Here is a 24,940-nt window from a genome sequence, read left to right as displayed (position 1 = left end):
GGCCTTGTTGAGCAAACGGCCTCGTCAAGAAGCCGAGCCGACCACCAAACCTTCTCGGCCCGCCAAACGGATCAAAAAGCTAGCGAAGAAATGAGAGACGACTCCCAGCGTTTCCCCTTCTCCCCCCATCGCCCAAGCCTTGGTCGAAAAACGGTCAATTCCAGCCGAAGCAACAATCCAAGCACGACCTATTTCTAAGGTTGGTAAACTAGTTGATGTTCCACCGGTCGAGGCTGCACCTGTCCTGGAAAAGGCAGTCCCTGCGACCAAGAGAACTTCCCCTACGAATCCAAAACCCTCGGTCTTCGTCTTGGAAGATAGTGAGGGGAACGACGAAGTTCCACTGGCGAATCGCCCTCGTTCCCGCCGTCAACCTCCTCCTATGTTCGAAGTGGCCGCCCAAGTCGGCCATTCTATGGCCGACCGTGGCAAACGACCGACCGAAGAGCCAGCAGCAGCGATAAAAATGCCCGCTCCTCCATAGGACCAGACCTCGACTCTGCGTCCGAAGCGGCTGTCCCAATCGGCCCTTCTATGACCAACCGTGGCAAACGACCTGCTGGAGAACCAGAGGCGACGGTGGAAACGTCCGTTCATCCTCAGGACCAGGACCTCGATATTCCTCCGCAGGAAGCCACTTCGGCCTTCATAAGTACCTTATACCGTCTTTCCTTGATTATTTTTCTATTATAGAGCTCTAAACCAGGAAAGTACTAACTGTCAGGTGCCTGTACACTCTTTTCATCGAAAATTCTATGCACCGAAGGGTGTTAACTATGTCTCTTGGCCGCCTCAGTGGCCATCGAACGTAGATAACCTCCATCGGCCGTGTGAGCTGAGAAGCAATCTAAGATATTGGGCTCGACCATTAAGTTCTTTAGGTTCGAGCAACGATCTTGAAGACATGGCCGAAGTCTCATCTCGTCAGGTTTACAGAACAAAACCTTCTTGTTATCTTTTATAATTTCCTTGAGCTCACCCTGATTTTGTGTGCAGGCCTCATGGGAAGTCGAATTTAAAGCCCTCTTGTCCAGCATTACTAGAGAGGCTGGTCCTTCGGCCACCACAACTGAAGCTGTTGATTCAACTGCTCTAGCTCGGTTGCGAGAGGTCTTGTCTCTTTCGGCGTCGCAAGTACTCGAACGTAAAGGTCTTAATTTGCTCGGTGCTTGTTTAAACGACCTCGGAGCTGATGGTCAACTGAGCGGCGAGGCTATCGTTCAGGCGTCGTCTGCCTTGGAGCGGGTTCGAAAGACCTTTAGTATCTTTGAGAACACTCTGAAAGCTGAACAAGACCTGCAAGCTGCCACAGCCGTCCAAGATACTCTCCGTCCAAATATTGATGCTTTGAAGGCAAAAGGAGAGGCCTTGGCTGACCTCAACCGTCAAATGGCCGAATTAGAGAAACGAAGGTCGACCATTGCTTCCGAGCTTGCTAAGGATTTCGAGTCGGGCGGTAAAGCTTGTTTAATCGAGTATGCGGCCAGCACAAAATGAGTCGAGCAATTAAAAATGGACAAGAAGAACCAGCAGGCCGAGGTCATAATGGGCGAGGTGCGGTGGCTGGAGTTGAAGGCTCTTCTCGGCACTCTTCTTCCTTCTTCACCTTAAATGTAAACTGATCGATTACCTCAATGTGTATTTTTTCATCGGCCTTAATGAAATGAATTTTTATTCCTGCATCTCCCATGTGACTAGATAGTACTTCTTTAAAAACTTCCCATTGATTGCTAATTTGTGAACTAAACCAGTCCGGTCTCTAAGATGATACGCGTCTTTGCCGAGAACCTTATGTACGACGAAATGACCTTCCCAAGTTGGCGACCATTTGCCGAACCTAGGGTCTTTAATTCCTGTGGGCAACACCGTTTGCCAAACTAATTCACCTTCGCCAAATGTTTTATGTCGGACCTTTTGATTGTATGCTCGCTCGGCAATCTGTTTTTGTGCTACCAACAAGTTATAGGCATCGAGTCGCGCTTCTTCCAAGTCTTCCAACTCCTATCTCATGGACTGATTATATTCGGCGCTGAACAAACTACTTTGTTCAATTATTCATAACGAATTTATGCTTAACTCGACTGGTAACACTGCGTCGTGTCCGTAGGTTAGTGCATACGGGGTTGTCCCAGTCGCCGATCGGAGCGATGTTCGATATGCCCATAAAGCCTCGTTTAACTTTAAATGCCACATGCCAGGCCTTTCTTTTATTATTTTCTCGAGAATGCCGATCACTATTTTGTTACTTGCCTCGGCCTACCCATTTGCTTGTGGATAATACGGTGTAAACTGTTCAAGCCGAATTTTCAAAGTTGCCGTATATTCTCTAAGCCTCTCGGCTGTAAAGATTGTGCCATTATCAATTATAATCGTTTCTGGTACACCGAATCTAGTCACAATATGTTCTTCCACAAAGTCGCAAACTTCTTTAGACGTTAGCTCGGCATACGATTTAGCTTCGACCCACTTAGTGAAGTAATAGGTTGTAACGAGTATCCATGCGTGCTTGGTAGCCCCGGAAGATGGTGTGATTTTGCTGATTACGTCCATAGCCCATCCTCTAAACGACCATGGTTTAGTGACCGAATGTAATGACTCGGCCAGGACCCGCTGTATAGGACCATGAATCTGACATTATATGCACCCTCGTGCGAATTTGATACAATCCTTCAATATTCTTGGCTAAAAATAATCGTGCCACTGAAGCAACCACCGCATTTTACGTCCGGACTGATGAGCTCCGCACACCCCCTCATGGACTTCTATGATTGCTTAAGCACTCTCTTGGGGGTCGAGGCATAACAGTAATAGACCATTCTCACCCTTTCGGTATAACTCGTTTTGGTACGTGACATAGTTCGTGGCGTGAACTCGTGTCTTGCGACTATGTTTTCCATTGGGATTGTCAAGGTACTGCATAATAGGCTTTCTCCAATCATCTGGCATTGCCTCGATGGCACAAACCTCTATAGGGTCTTGTCGGTCTAGCAACGAAGGTAAGGACATGACTCTGGTGCGTATCACGTCGTCGCGTCGGAGGATTTGCTGGTTAACCAAGGCCGGGTATAGCTGTCGTAACACCGGTATTTCTAGGGCCTAACTTGCCCCCCATGAGATATGCACCGGAGGCGATTTGAGCCAACTCGTCCGCGGCGGTATTATGGGTCTGGGAAATATGCTCGAAAGTAATACCGGCGAAGGATTCGGCCAAATAGCTGGCAACCATGTGGTAGGGTGCCAGGGTACAACTCATGCAGCGGAAATACCCATTAAGTTGGTTAATCATAAGTTCAGAGTCGCCGAGGATGAGGGCACGGGTGGCCCGCAAGTCATGAAGGATGCCAAGGCTGATGATAAGGGCTTCGTATTCAGCCTGATTATTGGTGCAGTCGAAATCCAGCTTGAGCGAAAAATACCAACGATCATGGTTAGGAGATTGAATGAAAATGCCAACGTTGGTCGATGATGAAGTACTTGAACCGTCAAAATACATCATCCAGTAGTTATCGCGCGTTTCAACCATGCCGATTTCGACCTCAGTGTCCCCAAAACCGTAGGGGGAAGGGTGTTGAGCAAGGAAGTCTACCAATGCCTGGCTTTTGACAGCTTTCTAGGGCACGTATTGCAAGCTAAACTCGGACAACGCCATTGTCCATTTCCCAATTCGGCCTTTTACGATTGGCCGGGTAAGCATGTACCGGATGACGTCGATCTAGGCAATGACTTGTGTGACCGACGGAAGCATGTAATGCCAAAGCTTGGAGGCGGCGAAGAACACGGCGAGACAGAGATTCTCAACGGCAGAATAATTGATTTCTGGTTGATTAAGATTTCGACTGAGGTAAAAAATAGCATGCTCCCGCCCGGCATTGTTATCTTGGGCGAAGAGGCAGCCGATGGACTCTTCAGCCGCCGAGATATATAGTTTGAAAGGTTTACCGCGCCGGGGTGGAACAATGACAGGTAGTGTCGTGAGGGAGACTTTGATTTGTGTAAACGCTGCCTGATGCTCGTCTGTCCACTCAAATTTATCTGAGTCCTTAAGTTTCAAAAGCGTAGAGAACGCTTTCATTTTACCTGCCGAGTTAGCTATAAATCGACGGAGAAAATTTATCTTACTGAGTAAGGACTGTAGTTGTTCTTCGTCGTCAAGGGTGGAGCACTGATGATTGCGCGTGCTTTATTTTCGTCCACTTCAATCCCACAGTGATGCACTAGGAAGCCGAGAAAATTACCGGCTGACACATCGAATGCACATTTAGCAGGATTCATTTTGAGGTTGTGTTGACGCATACGGAGGAAAGCCTGGCGGAGATCATCGAGATGTGTCTGCCGGTGTTTGGATTTAATTACAACATCGTCGATATAGACTTCGACGATGGTTCCAATTAAATCATGAAATATGGTAGTCATTGCCCGTTGGTATGTGGCGCTGGCGTTTTTTAGGCCGAATGGCATGACAACCCATTCGTAAGTGCCGAGTGCCCCCGGGCAGCGAAAAGCAGTTTTGTGCACATCAGCTTCGGCAATGAAAATTTGGTTGTACCTGGCATGGCCATCCATAAAAGATAAGATGGCATGATTTACCGCAGTATCTATTAACAAATCCGAAATCGGCATTGTATACTCATCTTTGGGAGTTGCCAGATTCAGATTTCTGAAGTCGATGCAAATGCGCAATGCACCATTTTTCTTTAAAACATGAACGATATTGGCCAACCATTCAACGTACCGAGCTCTCCGAATGAACCCGGTGTTCAAAAGCTGAACCAGTTCGTCCTTGATACCGAGTTGCACTTCGGTCGAAAATCGGCGAGGTGTTGACGGAAAGGTTTACATCCAGGCTTAATACGTAACTCATGCTCGACGAGAGTACGATCTAAGACATGCATTTCATGGTAGCTCCAAGCAAAACAATCTTTGAACTCCTCAAGCAGGGCACGAAGTTCGGCTTTCATAGGTTGGGAAAGTAAAGTGCTAATAAACAAAGGCCGTGGGTCATCGGCCGTCCCAACATTAATTTCTTCCAAGGGGTCCTTAACTTGGGGCCGATTGTCTTCAAGCTCGGCCGGAGCAATTTGAATTTTATCAAGAGATAAGACAGGACCATTATCTCCTTCAGCGAGGAACTCGACGAGGTTGACGCCCGAATGTGGTTGCTTAGAGATAGTTTACCAATGGGCCAGCAGTCGTTCCATAGTATAAGAAACCGCGGCCTGACGTTGTTCCCGATCGGTGTCAAACATCGGGGTCGGGGAGGAAGTTAGCTAACCCGAGTCTCGTCGAATCCTGGTAGACAGTCTCGGTGCCAACCTCGATAGCTTTCTGAACAGAAATCTGAGTCGGCCGTCTTTCATCATTGAAGCCTTGTAGGGTGATGTAGCCAACATGGTCATCATAATATCGTGCTTGGATCATGTTAGCTTCAAAGGGTTGGCTATCAGTCGGGTGAACGGTGACCGATTTACCATCCTAAAAGACGAGCATTTGATATAATGATGAAGGAATACAGCTGGTTTGATGAATCCAGTCGCGATCGAGCAGTGCATTATACTCGGTCTTGGAGTCGACAATGAAAAAAGCGGTCATGTGAGTACGCCCGGCAATATTTACTGATAACAGAAGTACCCCTTTGGTTTGGGATTTGTCTCCGACGAAACTACTCATCGTGATCCCAAACGGAATAAGTTCGTTATTGGAGCGACGTAAGGCCTTCATGATGTTTACAGGCATGATATTGACGGTGGCACCACAGTCGACAAAAACTTTAGAGACTGGATACCCTTCGATATGGGCCGTTACATACAATGGCTTCAAATGATGAAGTTTGGCCGATGATGAACGAGGAAACAATTCGGCCAAAGCTGCTTTCAGACTATCATCTTTTGTTGTTGACTCGACTTCAGCAATAGGTACAAAATCGATATGACCGGCTTCCTCGGCAACTACATCACCATCGAGGAAATTCGGTTGAGCTGTGCTTGATTGAAAATCAGCGGGTAAAACATGGACCATACTGATTTCCATGTTATCCAGGACTGACGGGCCCATCGGGTTATGATCCTCTTCGCTAGCCTCGTCTCTTTCCTGGTCGGCGATTGTGGCATCCGCTTCCGTTAGAGTTGGACGAAGAGACTCTTCTTCTCCTTCTTCAATGGTTTGGTCCTGCGGTGTCTATGCGGCAGCCTGTTGGTTCTGCGTAAGTGTTTCAAGTGAGTCTGAGATCGATAGTGTGCTTGGAGCCAAGATCCGAACTTGTTCCTGGTAGTGTATACGGGCATCCCTGATGTCGAGATAGGCATCTAGCCGTGCGACACGTGTTATTTCATCGGTCGTAAGGTCGAAGAGAGAAACAGCCGAAAATACTTCGAAGTGATATCGTAAATACTGAAGGTCCTCCATTGAGAAAGGAAGGTCAATTGCATCGATATCAGTATATGGGTCGACTTCAAAACCAAGGACACGAGCTTCTCGTATGTGCTGGAACCTAGCTTTCAATCCTGGGTCTGAGGTCTTCTGAATGATTCGCTCGGCATCCAGGTAAGTTAGAACCAGATCGATTGTGTCTTGACATGCTTTCGGCAAACCAAACAGATCGTTGGCCGAATGTTTCTTATGGAACTCTCGCATATATTCCAAGGCTTCCTCGAGGAATGGTGGATGTAAATTCCGTCGAATTTTGATCAAAGGTTCTCGTGTGGCTGGCGGGGTTAATTTGCTTTCAGCTTCTAGCCTGAAATGCTCGAGACGTGCCTTCATCTCCCCGGGCCGAAGAAGAAGTTTGATCCGTTTATCAGCCTCTTCGAATGTGGTTTCGATATCTTGATTGACCAGCCGTTTCCCTTGAACCAACTCTGTCATAATCGTTGGAGGTGGTCGTTCATCGTCGGTGGCAATTGTGTCCTTCGGCTGCCATTTAGGGATGGAAGTTTCTTGGGCTGCCCGTCGACGGGCCATGCAATCTATTCTTTAGTGCCGACATTTCTGGGATTTGGACAGTGCGGTGTAGACGCCTTTCGAAGAGTGATATGTATACCAACGTTGGTCTCTAGGTTCGAGAGGTTTGAAGGTTTTTTGGCTCTGCGATGATTCCGAGCTGCTAGAGTTACGTACATAGTAGTCATCGTCATAAAACGGAGCGTCAAAATCGAGGCGTCGTCTGACTGAAGGTGTCTCTTCCATCCTCACTTTAGGACCGAGCCTATCAAAAACCCCTTGATGTTGGCCTGCGTTGGTCACCTTTTGCTGGGTTGCGGCTATAGGTTGTTCCTTTATAGGCGGAAAGGACTTTTCCTTTGGCTCGATGTTGACCTTTGCTTTACATTTACTGCATAAAACCGCCGTCCCACTGTCTTCATCAATGTTGTAATCTGTCATGGGCTTGACAATAGCAGGTCCCGTTAAAGCTGTAAGTGGTTCGTTTGAACGAAAATCAGCCATGAAACGTGGCCAAGAGTTCTGATTCCGAAAGCGTTACGTCGCAACAGCTTCGGCCTTCCCTTTTCCTTTGTCCTTAGGTAGGCATGCATCTACCATATTTACTGTTGCCATGGGGAAAGGGTCAATATCAACGCTCATCTTCTTCTCTGGAAATCTCAGTTTGCCATTATCAATCCAGCTCTGGACGTTGTCTCGAAACACGACGCAATTATTTGTCGTATGTTTGTTGGAATTATGGTATTTGCAATATATCTTTCCTTTAAGCTCTTCGGCCTTGGGAATGTTATGCCCAGGCCGAAGTTTGATGATCTTCGCTGATAGCAATTGATCAAAAATTGCATCGGCTTTTGTAATATCAAAAGTATAGACCTTTGATGTTTTCATTGTTTCTTCAGGGGCCGAGCGGGTTTTGGCTTCATTGGAGTCAATTTGAGTCAGTGCCTTGCAAACGTATGGCTTATCTATGATTATCTCGGCTGCATCCACGCTAACACATTCACCTTCGGCCGATGCATAACTGACAGTGGGATTTTTGTAAATTGTCCCTCTGGACGGAGCTTTCGAGATCTTCTCTTCAAGAAGTAAATAATCATATTGCTCGACATGCTGGGCTAGTTCATACATATCCTGAAAATTTGCCCCCAAGAATTTCTTTTTATATTCTACGTCAAGACCATTCAGAGCAAGTCTGACGAACTCGACTTCAGGGAGAGATACTCGGCACCAATTCCTGGCTGATTTAAATCTGGTAAGATAATCCATTGGTGATTCGTCGGATGCTTGAGCCATCCTTGCTAACGAGGATACTGACACTTCTATTCCTGGCCGATAAAACTGCTCATGAAATTTCTCGACCAACTCTTCCCAGCTCTGGACAAATTTCGATGGAAGGTTGATATACCAAGCAAATGTTGAACCGGTCAGCGAAAAATTGAACAGTCGCAGCTTGTGAAAGTCGCTATTGACATCTCCACATTGCGCGGTGAAACGGGCCACATGTTCCAACAAGGACAAGGATGATTCTCCGACGAAAAGGCTAAAATCCAGGATTTTGAAACCTCTAGGGTATTTGAACTGTTCCACATAAGCCGGATACGGATGTATAAATTTAGGGAACTTCGGCCCTTTCTTCATGGCCGAATCGATCATCCGTTGGACCTCGGTCATATCGACGGGTGTTACTTCCACTCTCTGGTCGGATCCATCTGACCTACTATTCGATCATCCTCCTCTCTCCAAGTTAATTGGTTTGAGCCGAACAGGGATTAACTCAGCCGACGCACTTGGTGCTAGATTATTTCTCGGTGGCAAATGTTGAGCAAGATCGAAAGTCCTACCGTCGCTAACCTTATTAACCAGTATTTCGAGTAATCTGGTTTGTGCCTCACTGGTATTGCGTATCATGTCATGGAGTTTATCGATTCCTCAACTAAACGTCTATTCAATCATCCGAGATTGCTCGTCAAGCCGTTTTCGAAGAAACGACCTTGTTGGTGGATCAGATCCTTCGCCACCATCCTCGTCACATTCCTCTATTATCCCTTCATTAAGAACGCAGGTGTTCCTGTTGGGGATTTCAAGGCTACGAAACTGACCGTCGAGATTAACTTCCCTTTCTCGGCGAGTCGCCCTCGTGGACTCAAGTGTTACAGCGCTGATGGGATTCTGCGTCTGTGGCACACTGTGTCCTATATTCTGAGTTGGTAAATCGGTTGTTGATTTTCCCATAGCTCTTTTCTTTTTTACCGATCGTGTTTCAATTGGCATGAACTTCGTAGTTTAGCACTGTGTCCCACTAGGCGTGCCAAAATGTTGACCCTAAAAACTACCAAGCCTACGTGGCACGCAGGCCGAGTAATCTATAAGCTAACTACGTCCTTCGATGAATGCGGGGCGTGCCAACTCGTCGGCCGAGCTCGACCGAGGAGTAAATTTGCTGATGTTGCGTTAGGTGCGCGACTGACTTCTGCGTCCTGCGATTGCGGCCGAGAAAGGAACACGTCTCGACCTCTTGGGCTCTCGAACCTGAAGATAAGGTTACTATTCTTACGAAGTTCACGAATCACCGTCGTCGGATTCGGTCACAGTGATGTTATTCGTCAAAGTAAACTCTCGCCGAATCAACACCAAAGTGTAAGGGCACAAATGCTCAAAGCGAATATAAGTCTTAATAGTGAACGTGGTTCGGCCGTCTGAATGCCAAACTCTAAATCCCACTTGGGAGTACCCAATCATAAAATAACTCGGCGTGCAATACGTCGAGCTCAATAAACTTTAACACCTCACTTCGCCGAGAATGCTAATGAGATGACCTCAATCAATAAGGATCCAAAAATCCTTCTCAACCGAGACTTGGATAGGTAACTAACCGTCCTCGACGTAGTGTTGTCGATGCCAATGGAAGATACTGCAAGATCGGCTGATTCTACGATGACAGAGCTATCTATGCCGACTTAAGATATCACCGGTTGCTTTCACAGTGCTGTTGATGCCAACGGAAGATGTGTCAGCGAAAAGGGAAAATAAAAATCTCAAAGTTGTTGAGAGAGTTTGCGCAGGGCAGTTTGTGTGTTGAATTGGAGGGGCTTGAATGATGCACAGCCTCCTCTATTTATAGCACTGGATACGTTTGAAGCCGAGTTAAAACCCTACCCGGACTAGGTCTTCTTCTCCTGATCAAATACCAACTCGACCAGTCCTACTTTCACTATAATTGTGAACCTAGTCCTTTATCAAGCCGGATTCGTTTCCGGGTTATTGATCTTGCCGGGACTCCTCATTACATCAGGATTCGACTCGCCTTGCGGTATGGCATAATCGACCCGGATTTGGAAGCCCACGACCTAATCAAATCCTGTTGTAAGGCCTTCTAGGCCAGACTAATTCTATACTCGGCCCAACCTAATATTTTGGGCCCAAACAACCTCACAAATGGTGCGACCTCTAGCAAAGCAAATGGGTGTGAACTACACACTAGAGGGCATTATAGTATTTTTATGCCAAGTTTTGGTTAGAATTGTAAAAATTTATAATGGTTGGTTAAAATTCTATTCATAGTTAAAATTTTGGCTATTTTTCCAAATTTTCCGTGTTTGAGTGGGGGATACGAAGACGATATTAAACCATCTCCAACCGAAGAGTCCAGAGGGTCAGAAAGCCAAAAATAGCCTGAAAACCGTCTCCAACCGAGGGCTAGGTCAAAAGACTCGTGGGCCCCACATGATAAAACGGGCCAGAGGGCCAACCAGCTGACCATCTTTAGCCAATCAGCCATCCCACTGGCTAGCCCATTTTGTTTTTTTTTTCTTTTTTCTTTTCCACTTGCCCAACCCAGTTTCTTTTTTTCTTTTTTTTTTTTTTTCTGTTCTTTCAGCCCACTTTAGGTTTAGGACTTCTGAACTTTTTTTGTCCTAGCTCACTTTTTTTTTTTAATAGCCCTTTTTGATTTTTTATTTTTTTTTTGATGTTTTTTTTATTTAATTTCTAATTTTTTCCAATACCATTTCTCACATATTTTTCACCATTTCATACTGTCTTACCTTATTTTATTTCAATTCTTCACATTTCATACTATAGCCTTTTAGCTCTCAATTGAAGATGATTTTTTGTGATAGAGCTAAAACGAGCCCTCTGGCCCTTTGGTCCTCTGTTGGGGATGAAGGCAAATATGATCATGTACTGTTTATTAAAATATTAATATCTTAAAGGGACTTAAACGAGGGGCGAGCCTTCGGTTTGAGATAGCCTACTTATTAGTCGGATTGTTCAGCAATATGTTTGGGTGAATGTGAAGTGGTTACTTACTACAGAGCTGAAGAAATTGGAATCAAAGGGTGGCTTGGATTGAACATTACTAGGACAGGACATTTGTCCCCTTTGGATTCGCATTGCTTACTAAGCTAGGCAATTTAGATATTGTGCGACAGACGTCCAGCCGTTAGATTGTTTGCTATCATCTTTTCCTTGTACTGTTTTCTTTACCAATGTTCCTGTTCTTTTCCTTTCTAATTTTCTTTTACTTTTTTTAGAACGAGTATTTATCATTAATAGTCAATATTTAATATTTTAATTCATAAATGTCATTTTTTATAAATAAAAAAAATTAATATAAAAGAAAACTCACACGAATAAACTTAAATATCCTCAAAATTCAAAACTCATTTACATAGAAAAGGGGAGGTCAATGGAATTTTGATGGGAGTTGTGAGTAAGCCACTCAACCGCTCCAAATTTTGAGTTGTTCTAACTCTGAGAAGAATAGAATTGCACCTCCTGTCCCGTCCGTTGTCCTTATGGCTCCATCCACATTTAGTTTCACCCACCCTTCATTAAGAGGCAACCACCATGATTGTGGAGTTTTACTCACTCCACTTGTTCTTCATTAGAAATCATGCATCCAACTGAAATTGTGGTGAAATAAAACCCTAGGATATGCACTAAAACCTTCCCATACCAAAGGTTGAGTCTATTTAAGTGGGTTTTTTGTTATTTTTTAAAGATGTTATAAAAATTGACATTTAAAAAATTAGGTGTTAAATTTTGGTCATTATTGATAAAAACTCTTTTAGAACTTATCGAATCCTAAAATGATACGTATTAAAATTGGGAGCAATTACGGTATGAAAATTAGTGAATTACTTTACCACATGCAATAATGGCCACGATAATTATTAAGTTTGTCAAATCATGGTCTTCTTTTTTTTATTAAAGAGGACAAATATTGAATAGAGTGACCACTTCATGATAAATACACTAAACAAATAAATGTGGAATCTAATTTAGAATATGTCAAATACTGAGTAAAATGTTCTTGATTTTCCAAAGAATTATACTTCATGAAATTTGTTACAACTCGTTCCGAAAATTATTCTATTTTAATTCTTGAAGGTGGGAAATGACCAAAATGTTCCTAAAAGGTGAAAATGTTGACTTTGGTTGACCTTTTGGGCTGTAACACCTATGACCTATCATTTTAACATATTCTTATAGTACTTGATGACATGTCTCTCTCCTTGTTTTCCTAGGCCTGTCAATTCCTAACACGATCCGATAACCTGACACGACACAACACGCGTGGGTAACACAATACACGACAAGCAGAATATTAATTTTATAATTTTATAACCCTAAAAAAATACTATAATAATTATAATAATTATATATACTATAATAATTATACCCCCAAAATATTAACTATAATAATTATATATATATATATTAAATTTTAAATTTAAATTTTATAAAAACTATAATAATTATTAATTAATATGCATCAATTGATTCCATAATTTCATTTCATTCATGGCGCACCCTTTGAAGAAAAAGGAAGGGAAAATGAAAATTATAAGAAAAGCTGAAAATGAAACAAAAAAAGAAAGGGAAAGATGGGTAGGTTGCTGAAGGGAGGGAAAAATGAAAATTATAAGAAAAGTTGAAAAGGAAACAAAAAAGAGAGGGAAAAATGAAAATTAATAAAAGGGGTGAGAAATTTTTTTTTTTTTAAGTTATTAACTTTTTATCACACATATGACATATCCCACTATTTTTATAATGACACGTGATGTACTACTCCATGTACCAGTCAATTATACGTACAAAATAAATAGATTTAAATCTACTTAATAAACATATATATATATATATATATCATTGAACTTGATGGGATACGAATTATACAAAACTAATTTCAACGATCCAACCGTTAAACTTGTTTGTATATGCTTCGAGATCGTATTAGCAAAAAATCGCAAAAAACAAACATTCATAGATCAAGTAACCGAACAAAACTTTTCGATGGTTATAAAACAAAAAATCACGATTTAACAGTTATTTTAACTCCGATTTTGATTATTTTTTATAGCTACACTCCTTAATCCTATATGAATACAATGAATGAATTTGATCTTCAATTTAAAATATTTACACTAGTCGATACCACAAAATCTTATATTATACTTAATGAAAGTATGAATAAACTCTTAAGTATTAGTGAATCTATTGTTTTGATGAGATACTCATTCTACGAAACTAGTTTCAATGATCCAACCATCAAACATGTTTGTATATACTTCGACACATACGCCAAAAATTGCAAAAAACAAACATTCAGATATCAAGTAACGGGACAAAACTTTCAACGGTTATAAACGAAAAATCACGATTTAACGGTTTTTTTAACTTCGATTTTGATGATTTTTTACAGCTACACTCCTTGACCCTATATGAATATATAAATACAATGAATGAATTCGATCTTCAATTTAAAATATTTACAATAGTGGATACCACAAATTCTTATGTTATACTTAATGAAAGTATGAATAAACTCTTAAGTATTAGTGAATATATTGTTTTGATAGAATACTTATTCTACGAAACTAGTTTCAATGATCCAACCATCAAACATGTTTGTATATACTTCGAGATCGCATACGCCAAAAATTGGAAAAAACGGACATTCAGAGACAAAGTAAAGGGACAAAACTTTTCGACGCTTATAAACGAAAAATCACGATTAACGGTTATTTTAACTCCGATTTTGATGATTTTTTACAGCTACACTACTTGACCCTATATGAATACAATGAATGAATTCGATCTTCAATTTAAAAATATTTACAATAGTGGATACCACAAAATCATATGTTATACTTAATGAAAGTATGAATAAACTCTTAAGTATTAGTGAATCTATTGTTTTGATGGGATACCCATTCTACGAAACTAGTTTCAATGATCCAACCATCAAACATGTTTTTATATACTTCGATATCGCATACGCCAAAAATTGCAAAAAACAAATATTCAGAGATAAAGTAACGGGACAAAACTTTTCAACGGTTATAAACGAAAAATCACGATTTTATGGGTATTTTAACTCCGATTTTGATGATTTTTTACAGCTACACTCCTTGACCCTATATGAATATATGAATACAATGAATGAATTCGATCTTCAATTTAAAATATTTACAATAGTGGATACCACAAAATCTTATGTTATACTTAATGAAAGTAAGAATAAACTCTTAAGTATTAGTGAATATATTGTTTTGATGGGATACTCATTCTACGAAACTAGTTTCAATTATATGAATATAATTGAAAATTCACGATTTAACGGTTATTTTAACTTTGATTTTAATGATTTTTTACAGCTACACTCCTTGACCCTATATGATTACAAAGAATGAATTCGATCTTCAATTTAAAATATTTACATTAGTGGATATCATAAAATCTTATGTTATACTTAATAAAAGTATGAATAAACTATAATAATTATATATATTAATTTATCAATTTTATACCCCTAAAAACTATAATAATTATATAATATAATTATATATATATATATATATATTAAATTAAATTTAAAAAATTGATTACCATTTGATCAGTTGAGATTAAGCTAAAGTTCCAATATAATTTCATGATGATCGATGTAAATCGATGATTTTGTAAATTAAGGTTTAAACTTTTGAGAAAGACTTCATAACCTTCAAAACAAAAAACTTTTTCATTTTGCATTCCTTGCACATTTAATATTTGTAATTGATTAGTAGTGTATGTATTATTTTTTTATTAGGCACTTATTTCGAGTGTAGATGGAGTACTTAAACGACAAATGTATTTTTAATGCTTTTAAGTAATATTTATGTGGCAATGTGTGGTATGTGCAAATTTAAGAAAAGAAAATATTTTTCTTAACGGGTCGGGTTACTTTATCTGTTGGGTAAAGTGACCCGACCTGTTAAGGACCCATTAAGATAACGGATGTGACACGACACAACCATTAAGATAACAAATGTTACACAAAAATAACACGAACACGACAAATACGATCCGTTTGTCAGGCCTACGTTTTCCAAGCAAACCACACAAACCACAAGGGAACATAACCTTTGTTCTCTAGTGAATTAGTTCACCCAACACCACCATTGTACTCTCCCCTACCCACAAACCCAACCATAGTACCTGTTCCTCAAGATTCAAACTCGAGATATTGATTCAACTAGCTCTAACACGGAGCAACTTTCCCAGTGACTTTCTCGCCAATTCTAGCCAAGGTAAGGCCTCTAACTATGACCATTAGATTTCTCTCGTCGAGCAGATGAAGCATGATGTATTGCATAAGTGATTTGGTTGGAAAAATGCAGATCAACGAGGGAAAAATTTCTCAATTTTCGATGAGAAAACCGAAGGCCGACGATGTGACGGCCAGAATCACCATGTGTTTGTTGCTACCACTGTGTTCGTATTGATACCTGGAGTCGGAATATGTCCTAGGATCAGACATCGAAGCAACAATGGTGCCGCAGCAAGCAGAAACGTGAATCCAGCCAAAATCTCCAATTTCTGGCGGGTTGCAGCGGCACCTTGAATCGAATCAACCCGACCTGAACCTCAGTCCAAATCCGCCAACCTGACAATTCGAATCCGACAACCCGATCGACTTGACTATCTGTTCCTAACCATTTTGACCCGACGACCCAACCCATTTTCGACTCGAGGTCAAAATATTCGAAGGCATATTCTTCACAATATTTTCTTTAATACAAAAAGAATATTTCGTTTGGTCACAGAATATTCCTTTGTCGGTGACGGAATATTCCAATTTCGGCGATCGCCTCAGCCACCGGCGTGTAGAAGCCTGTGACAGCACGTGCCGATGAGTGAAGGCGTGTGCCGCCGCATGCCAACTTCCTATCGACGCATGATAGCTTATGATGGCGTATGGCGGTAGAGGTATGTTTTCGGACACTGAATATGGTATTTCAAGCTCTGTATTTCAATACTCTATGAAATATTCAATTACATTGCTAAGTAAAGGTTGTTTTCACTTTGGGAACGTGATCACGTGGATTACAAAGAGTGTGCACGGCAAGGCGACTATGATCATACGGTGTGTGAGTGGGCTTTTCCTTCTAAATTATATCATATTATATGTTTTCCAAATTGGTTTGATGATGCTTTTATATCATGCTTCACTTTGCTTTTACTTAGATTATGCAAATGCTTTATGTGTTGACGACGATGTGATTTATGAGCATTGTGAACTTTTCTTTGAAATTTTTTTTCACTGTGCTTCACTCTGGTATTTGAAATGCTTGATGCGTTATTATGATTTTGTGACACTTGTGATTTGAGATATTATCATGGCCTGATTACTTTACTGCTTTGTTTTTCATACTTATATATAGTATGATTTTGACATACATGCGGGTCTTTACAGTAAGGGGTTAGTATGTTCGAAAAAGAAATGAATTTTAGAAATCTTTATTTTGCCCACTCGCATCTTTTTCTTTTGCACCCCTCCAAGATTTAGAAGGCTTTGGAGCTCTTGACGTCGAGGTGTGGTGGTATAATCTTCCCTCATCAGTGTAGGGATTATTCTTAGCAATCATGTAATTAACATCTTCGTATGTGTTACATTTGTTTACTTTCATTGTAGATATTTAGATTCTCTAATATCAATTTGGTATATCTGGTTTCCATTACATGGTCTCGAATTTGGCTACCTCATCCTAAAATATTATTTCCATACAAGAGAAGATAGTGATCAAAATCAACTTAAACACAATTAATTTTAAAATAGTTTTTAGTGATTTATGGAGAGGTGTTTCTTCTCATAAGTGATTTTGGGGCCTTCAACTCTCCCATATTTACCTAGAAAGCTCTTTTCATTTCACTAGGGTAACCAAAGTCAGTTTTTTTTTTTTTTTTTTTTTTAAATTTAATTTAATTTAATTAATTAATTTTTTATGCAACTATAATCTACTTTAGGGGGATATGGTTTAATTCACAAAATAAATAAATAAATAAATAAATAAAAACTAGTCATAATAGTTAGGTAGCAAACTCTCAATTTTTGTGAGTCGAACTTGAGAAATCTCACTTAGAAGTAGGGATGTGAACGACAGGCGATGGGCCAGTTTACCCCAAAATTGCGACCAAACAAATTACAATGTACTATTTAGTTCGGTTCGGTTGGTTTGGGCCTAAACTTAATTATTTTTTCTTTTGCATTTTTCGACTATGTTAGCGCGAGCACAATGAAAAAAATAACAATTTTAAGATGGTTTCATTTCCTAGTACATCAAACCATTCTAAAATTCAACATGTCATCAAACCTCAAAGTAAAATTAAGATATTTACAACTAAAAGGACTCCAATGTTCAATCAATATCAAATTCAACATCTTTATAGTAACCAGCTAATAAGAGGACTGCAAATGTAAATACATAATATGTTGTTAATTGATGGTGGAAAATGTTTGTGGTCGGAAAAAAAATTGGAAAGGGAAGAAGACGCATAGGCTTTTGGTATTTGTTTTTTTTTTTAAGGGTAAATTACATTTTATCCCTTTAGGTTTGCTTAACGGTTTACTTAATGGATTTTTCTAACGGATGTATGAAATTGAAATAAAATGATAAGTTAGTGTATGAAATTGAAATGTTTTAAAGATGTAAGAAATTAAAATGGACCTCAAACCTGAAGAGGTAAAATGTAATTTACTTTTTTTTTAATGGAGTAAACTGTCGATTTACCCCCTGAACTTTCACCTCACTTTCGATTTCCCCCCTGAACTTTTCTATTGGAAAATTAAGGACTCAAACTAATTTTTTTAGCCAATTTGCCCCCTACCGTTAGTTTTTCATATATTCCATCCATATTTCTGTTATGTGATAATTCTTTAAGGGCAGAAAAGTCATTTAGCAAGACTTTCACACAATATATCCTTTCCACTGTCGCTGTTTAGAAATTTAGGGTTTGCACATGATTTGCAAGGTGGGTGTTCACTGAAACTTGGGGGAATTGACTTCATAGTTTGTTGATGGTGGATTCGACAAAATCATTGAGATTACAAAAAGTTTTGAGAGTTGAAGATGCCTTTGGAGGTGCACAGTGGGGGAATCGTCCAAAGTACTGTAAGTATATTTTATACCTTTTGTAATTGTTTGTTTAATAGGAAGATGTTCATAATACTCATAAAAAATGTTCAAGATAATTATATACTTTTCATAATGTCATAATCCCAATACAATTCCACAAAATGATCCTTAAGAAGTTGGAAAACATAAGAGATTTTACCATCCATAAGGTATATAACCCATATAATCTCGATTACAAAACATGGGCATTCCACTTAACCAAACACAAGCAAAATAAGGTTTTAGTTATCAAAACAAGAGCACAAACATTCTGCTCGAAATGCACATGACACGTGGAGATCAACTACACTTTCCATGGCCTTCCTCGTTTGGCTGGAATCTTGTACCTAAACCTATTTTCATTACTGATGGCTGAGTAAGGTTGAGGGTGTGATGTAGAAGCAGCAACTTGAGGTTGTGCTTCACATTGTGCTTGAGATACATACCCTTCTCTTGTAACCTAAAAAAAAATATCAGTTAAAGCATTAATATAAATCAGTTGAAATATAAAAACTTCACTTGAGATGCATACCTTCCTCTTGTATTTTCATTTATACCTATAGAATAGAAAATGATGTACTTACAGAAAAATTTGTCGTCCTTTGAGCTTGAGATTGAGATTGAATTGGACATTCAGAATGAGCTTGAGTTGGAACTTGAGAATGAGTTTCACCTTGATCTTGCTTACCTCCTAAACCCTGAAGTAATTCAATGATGTTAACAATAGTTTATTTACCAATTTAAATAAAAATAAAAACTTAAATTGATGGTTTTCATCACCCCTATTAAGTTTAGAGCTCCTCTGCCTCCTCTTGCTCCTCCACGTTGTCCTCTTGCTTCTCCACGTTGTCGTCTTGCTCCCTTACCTCCCCGTGCTCCTCTTCCTCTTCTACCTCCTTGTCCATCCATCTGCAATAAAGTTAGGAATTTCAATGAAAAGCGTGTGAAACTATGAGAACTAAATTAAGTTCAAGTCAAAATTTGAGAATATCAGAAATACATGCTCATTGTTGCGACAAGTTGCTGAGTTATGACCATCAACACCACAAATGTTGCAATTAATAACAATGCCATATCTTCTCAACTTTGTTGCCTTTTTTGGTATCTCATCAGCTTCCTTTTTTCTACAAGTTTTAGGTCTCCCAGGTTGTTTGTGATACAAAGGGGGCTTGATAGGCACAAGGCCTGTTTTCCTCCACTCTTATTTATTTATAATGGCCTTTTATTTTTTAACACCCTTTCAGCCCTTTGGCACTGAAAGATCATATGTGCTGAAGTTTCAAGGCACAAGGGATTGGGGCTTCGCTGCCTACGAAATAGGCAGTCCAGGGTGGGACTGGGGAGTGCACCTGAGATCAATCGATCGCCATAAAAAGAGCTTGATTTTAGGGAGTGTTCCAGCCCCAAATCGTATGCCATATGTCTAGATTAAGATTGGGAGACAAGAATAGCTTGTTGGAGCTAGCCTTGGACAAAGCTTTGCAAGGAGCCCAATGATACCCGGTTTTGAAAGAGAACTCACTAGATTTGTGAACGGTCATGTCTATCTATCAGGGTTGTCATCGCTGTACAAAATGATATTATAAATTATTCTAATCTAGGGTTTTGACAGAGAACTCACTAACCTCAATTATGCGTTGAACTACAATTTCATATTTCATGTTTTAAACATTACAATATTATACTTTAACTTATAAATTCGTTGCAATATCAAAATTTCGTTAAATTTTATGTTAATTAGTTATTAAATAATGATACAGAAGCGAGACCCACTCCTTCCCTAGCCTAGAATGAAAAAACAATTAATTAATAATAAATTATTACCTTTATTTAACCATTAAATAAAGGAAATTTTAACGATAAGTACATGGTACTGTTCACTTTAACAAAAAAATCACATTTTTACACTAAAAAATCAATCCTGGTACTATTAACTTTACCCTTTATTTTATCCTTATCATTAAAATTCAAAGTTTTCAAGTAGTTTTCATTAATTTTCTCTAAATAAAAAATAAAAGAACCCTCTTCCTAACTCTCTCTCTCGCCTCTCACTTGTCTTCCTCACTCTCTCTGCTCTCACTTACAAAAATGGCAGCCATGGCCGAACACCACCTAGCTTGGTTTCTCACTTGCAGAACGCATCCAACAAGATCAGCACTTGGAACTCCACCTCCGTTGACCCGTGCACCCTGGCTCGAGGCGAACCTTTTTCTCGGTTCAATTTCAGGTCTGATCTGCCGAATCTGCAACACCAACTGGAGTTTGCAGATCTGAGCATGCAGAAGGTACACCAAACAACCCGACCCGGCCCGAATCTAAGGCATTTCCCGCAACACCAACTGAAGTTTGATGAGGTTCCCTCCTCGCCATCAACGGCGTTTTCAAAACAGGGTGGGTTTTGTGGTTGGGGCTGCAAGGGAAAATTGCAGAGGAAAAATGGTGCGGGGGTTCTGGAACAGAACGAGGGGAAAAGGGAGGGGGACGGATGGAGTGGGGGAAAGTTGGGTGGTGGGGGTGGGTTCCATAATTTTTTAAATGATTTTCTATTTTGTTAATATTTAGTTAATTTTTAAAATAGTTGGGTGAGTATATGGGTCCCGCTTTTTAAAATAATTTTTAAAAATGATTTTCTATATTTATTAATATTTAATTAATTTTTTTATTTAGTTGGGGGAGGACGTAGGTCTTGCACCTGTTATCTCATCATTTAACAATCAAATTTAATATTAATCGAGGTCGGACATTGCAATGAATTTGTAAAATGAGTTATGACATTGCAATGTTTAAAACATAAAATATTAGCTTGTGGTTCGACCCATACTTGAAGTAGTTTTGTGTAATTTATTCTAAATTTAAAAAGACTTTTAGTTTAGATACCAAATTCAAAAGAACTTAAAATGCCAGTAATGATATTCTTACCATGTTTTTATACCACATTTATATATCACTTTATATGGTATCTGATATAGACATACACATCATTTAAATTAATCAAAATTTAATTTAAATTAAAAACCATTTAATAAATCAATAATTAAAAAAAAATTAGAATTAAATGATGATTGTGGCATACGAGAAATCTTCTCGTTCGTTCCCCGTTCAATATGCTTAATCTCCCGTTTCTTCTTCCACGCCATTTTTTTTCATCCCAGTTTTTTTCACGTTAGTGTGAACTACCACAATCTCAAATAATTCTCATAGGGCAAAGATTCATCGACGATTACCAAAGGTAAAATATTCTAATCTCCATACCAAAAAACTTATCAACTTGATCTTAATATATATTCTTACTCGAACTGTAAGAAATTACCTACCTCGGTGAGAATTTCGATATGATTTGAATTATAAAATCGTTAAGTTCTGGCTGATGAGAAAGTCAAAGAGGACTGGCCTGATCCATATCTTCTACACTTTGTTTGCAGTCTTCAAACAAAGACTCAGCAGGCAACCAATTAAAAATTTCTCACTGGGTCCTCATCTAAATGTGATGACTCTCTTTTTATCAGGTGCACAGTCCATATAGTAATGCTGATGGATATGGTAAACTTGACATGGTTTCATAAACAAGCTAGTTGCTGAAAAGCCAACTTGAAACTTTCACAGATAGAAGTCAAACTCTCCGTTTTTCCGGTTCCGGGAAGGGAACTGTACTCGAGAGTGGGAGCGGTTGTCTTCTTATTTTGCAAACAATGTTACGAAGCACAAATAATTAAATTAAAGATCGACCGATCAATCAATACTACATAAATAAACAATGTTACAAAGCACAAATACTTATTCGGCAACATTGCAATTGGGAAACATGACAAAGTTGATTGTATATATGTACTTGAAACTAGTGTACCTAAACGGATGACATATGGTCATTGAAACACCAGAAATCAACATATATGTGAAATTCTCCCTCGGTGCTGAACTTGTCATCAATCACCACATTTTTTTCCCCACCTCAATGAGAGAAAGCTGAGCAACTTCCCAATCTCTTTGCCGTTGCTTCCTTATGAACTCATTCGCCTTGGCCATCTCATCAGCTCTGAACTTGGCAATGATTGAAACCAAGTTTGAATCTTTATTTTCCTCTGAGAAAACAAAACCAAGATCTATAAACCCTTTTAGCTCTTCAAACTGAAGGTCCGTCAAGCTCTTGCTCTCACTCTTTTTCTTTCTTCTCCTCCTCCTTTCAACTTTCTTCTGTGGTTCTTCTTCTGAATATATCTGTTTCGAGTTTCCGATTTCCCTGGCTTCTTTTCCGAAAAGAATTGTGGAGAGCTTCGGTCTGTGGAGGACAGAGTCCAGCGAGAGAGTGCTCGTATTGGAGCTGAACTCGTTGCTCATGGACCTGGTGTACTTGGTTGGAATCCGTAAAAACTCTGGCTTTGATGGTTTTCTTCAATTTCATGAGCTGGGTGTTCTTCGAAATTTGATGGGTTCGATGAAACCGGTTGTTTCTTGAAGATCCGGAGCTCGAACTAGAAAGAATCGTATAACTCCATTACTTCGTCTGCTTCCATCAATGGCGAGGCGGCTGGAAAAAACATGTCTTGAAAGAACTGGCGTTGAAGAAGAAATGGGAGAAGAAGCAGGATTGAACGGGGAAGGAATGAGAAGACTCCTATGCCACAATAACTATTTAATTCTAGTTTTTTTTTTAATTATTGGTTTATTAAATGGTTTTTAAATTAAATTAAATTCTGATTAATTTAAATAATGTGACTGTTTACATCAAATGTCACATAAGGTGATATATAAATGTGGTATAAAAACATGGTAAGAATAACATTACTGATAATTTTTAGTTTAAATTCATATGGCCATTAAAATCCCTTAACTTTTAAAATACTTTAAAATTCAATCATAATAGAATACATATGGAGTTTAATGAACTACTTTAAAATTGTAAAGAATGCATTCTCATTTCTAGAGTTTTATACTCTTTTAAAATCTTGATTGAATACCGGTGGACTTCTGATGAATCGATATTATACTCTAACATCACACTGGATATGTATTATATTCATGGAATATGATTTGGTTTCAAATAAATCAAGAGACCCCCCCCCCGGGAGAACCGTATATGAAAATTTCATCTCATACGGCTCAAACAGAAACACCCAAATACTAGTTGTTAATACTTTGATTTATGTTCTTAATGTAGGGCATTTGACTTCTTCTTGAGCATAAAGTAATCAAACGGAATAATTTTGGAGTGAGTCTCTCAGCTTGTTCGTGTCAAAGTTTTAGATTTTTCTACTAAACTATTAATTTATGACGATGAAATAAATGAGTAGCGCGTAGTGATGTCAACGTAACGTTTTAGGCTTATTTAAGTTTTTTGGCGCTCAAGATCATGTCTTTCGGGTTCAAGGCCTTTTGCAATTATGTTAGGGACATCTCAAGCTTTAATACGAGTCATTTTGGGCCTGTTTTGGAACCCTGAAGATCTAGAAACGTGGGATTCTTTATGATTGGGTAGATTTCCCAAAGTTTGAATATGAATGTATTTCCTAGTTATCTTATTCTATTATGTTTCCTAGATATTAGAAGACTTTTTCTCGTAAGTATTTTATTTTGTAGTAGTTATCTTTCAAGGTGTATTCTATCATTTTTCTTTTGCAATAAAATTCTTTTTGTTTATAATTGTTTGTAACTAATTTCTGTTTTTCTAGGGCAAGGCCACAAGCCTTGACTTGAATATGTAATATTTATTCAATTGCTTATGATGTTATGCATGTATACTTTGAATTATTAGTCATTGTGTTTATATTGTGTCTATATCTTAATTCTTAGCTACCATCAGGATGTTTAGATAAGTAATCCGATGCAATTCAGTAGAAATATCACTAAAGGATTAAATATTGCTTCTTGTGGTTTATAATTGTAATTTCACTTAAGGCAAATATCACACTCTTAGAGGTTGCAGATTTTTCAAAGGGTTTTCACAAAATTTAATGAGTGTTACATATTCCTATTTGATCTAAATATCACAGATGAGTTGCATGTTAGATATATGTTTTTGCTTGAATATCACGAGGAGAATATACATTCGGAAAACCTAACCTTAAAAGTTGCATGTGTAATTCATAAGTAATTGATAAAACTATATATGATTGTTAAGGTGATGGCAACCCTAGGCTTTTACAATTTGGTTTTTAAAATGTTTTCTTTTGTTTTCTTTACTTTGCTAATTTCTTTAATCCTTTATTTGTTTATAATATTTTAGGTAATAAAATCAACCTTTTTCGACATCTTGTTTCAAATAATTAATTAAGAATTAGTTTAAATACAAATTATTCATTCAATCCCTGTGGGAACGATCTTGCATGAACATTTACTACGAGAAAAACTTGTGTGGGGCTTGGCTTGCCACTGAACTTCGTTGAGTGGCACTACAGTCCACTCAAAACTTGCCATGTGGCAAGTCTTAAATATAATCTTTTATCTTTATTTTATATTTAAAATTTTTATAGTTATTTTTTTTAACTAATTAATATATTATATATATTAATGTTATGTTTCCTTTTTTGTTTCTTCCCAAATCCCCCCCCCATGTTTTGCCGAAGGTTTTT

General features: G+C 38.9%; 1 protein-coding gene and 1 long non-coding RNA gene across 2 annotated transcripts; one reads left to right on the top strand and one right to left on the bottom strand.

Annotated features, from left to right (window-relative positions):
* Positions 1 to 15,345: 15,345 nt before the first annotated feature.
* On the top strand, positions 15,346 to 16,940 carry LOC103448331 (uncharacterized). Its single transcript, XR_011573425.1, has 3 exons — positions 15,346 to 15,509; positions 15,600 to 16,188; positions 16,314 to 16,940. It is a non-coding gene; the product is annotated as an uncharacterized lncRNA (long non-coding RNA).
* Positions 16,941 to 18,433: 1,493 nt separating this feature from the next.
* Positions 18,434 to 20,877, bottom strand: LOC108174477 (uncharacterized). Its single transcript, XM_029088848.2, has 4 exons — positions 20,459 to 20,877; positions 19,155 to 19,283; positions 18,959 to 19,072; positions 18,434 to 18,834 (listed from the first exon to the last, which is right to left on the bottom strand). Exons 1-4 carry the CDS (start codon positions 20,471 to 20,473, stop codon positions 18,679 to 18,681), a joined length of 414 nt encoding a protein of 137 aa, XP_028944681.1. The 5' UTR covers positions 20,474 to 20,877; the 3' UTR covers positions 18,434 to 18,678.
* Positions 20,878 to 24,940: the final 4,063 nt, after the last annotated feature.

Source organism: Malus domestica, chromosome 11, assembly GCF_042453785.1.
Source record: "Malus domestica chromosome 11, GDT2T_hap1".
In the NCBI taxonomy this organism is placed as follows: Eukaryota; Viridiplantae; Streptophyta; class Magnoliopsida; order Rosales; family Rosaceae; genus Malus; species Malus domestica.
The sequence above is the reverse complement of the archived record's forward strand: the minus strand, read 5'-3'. Positions and strand labels throughout refer to the sequence as shown.

Excerpts from the sequence above, each read along its gene's own strand:
- LOC108174477 (XM_029088848.2), bottom strand. Across the intron at positions 19,073-19,154 it reads GAGCTCTAAACTTAATAGGG|GGTTTAGGAGGTAAGCAAGA; the intron begins GTGATGAAAACC and ends GAATTACTTCAG. Across the intron at positions 18,835-18,958 it reads AAAGGACGACAAATTTTTCT|GTTACAAGAGAAGGGTATGT; the intron begins GTAAGTACATCA and ends ATTTTTTTTTAG.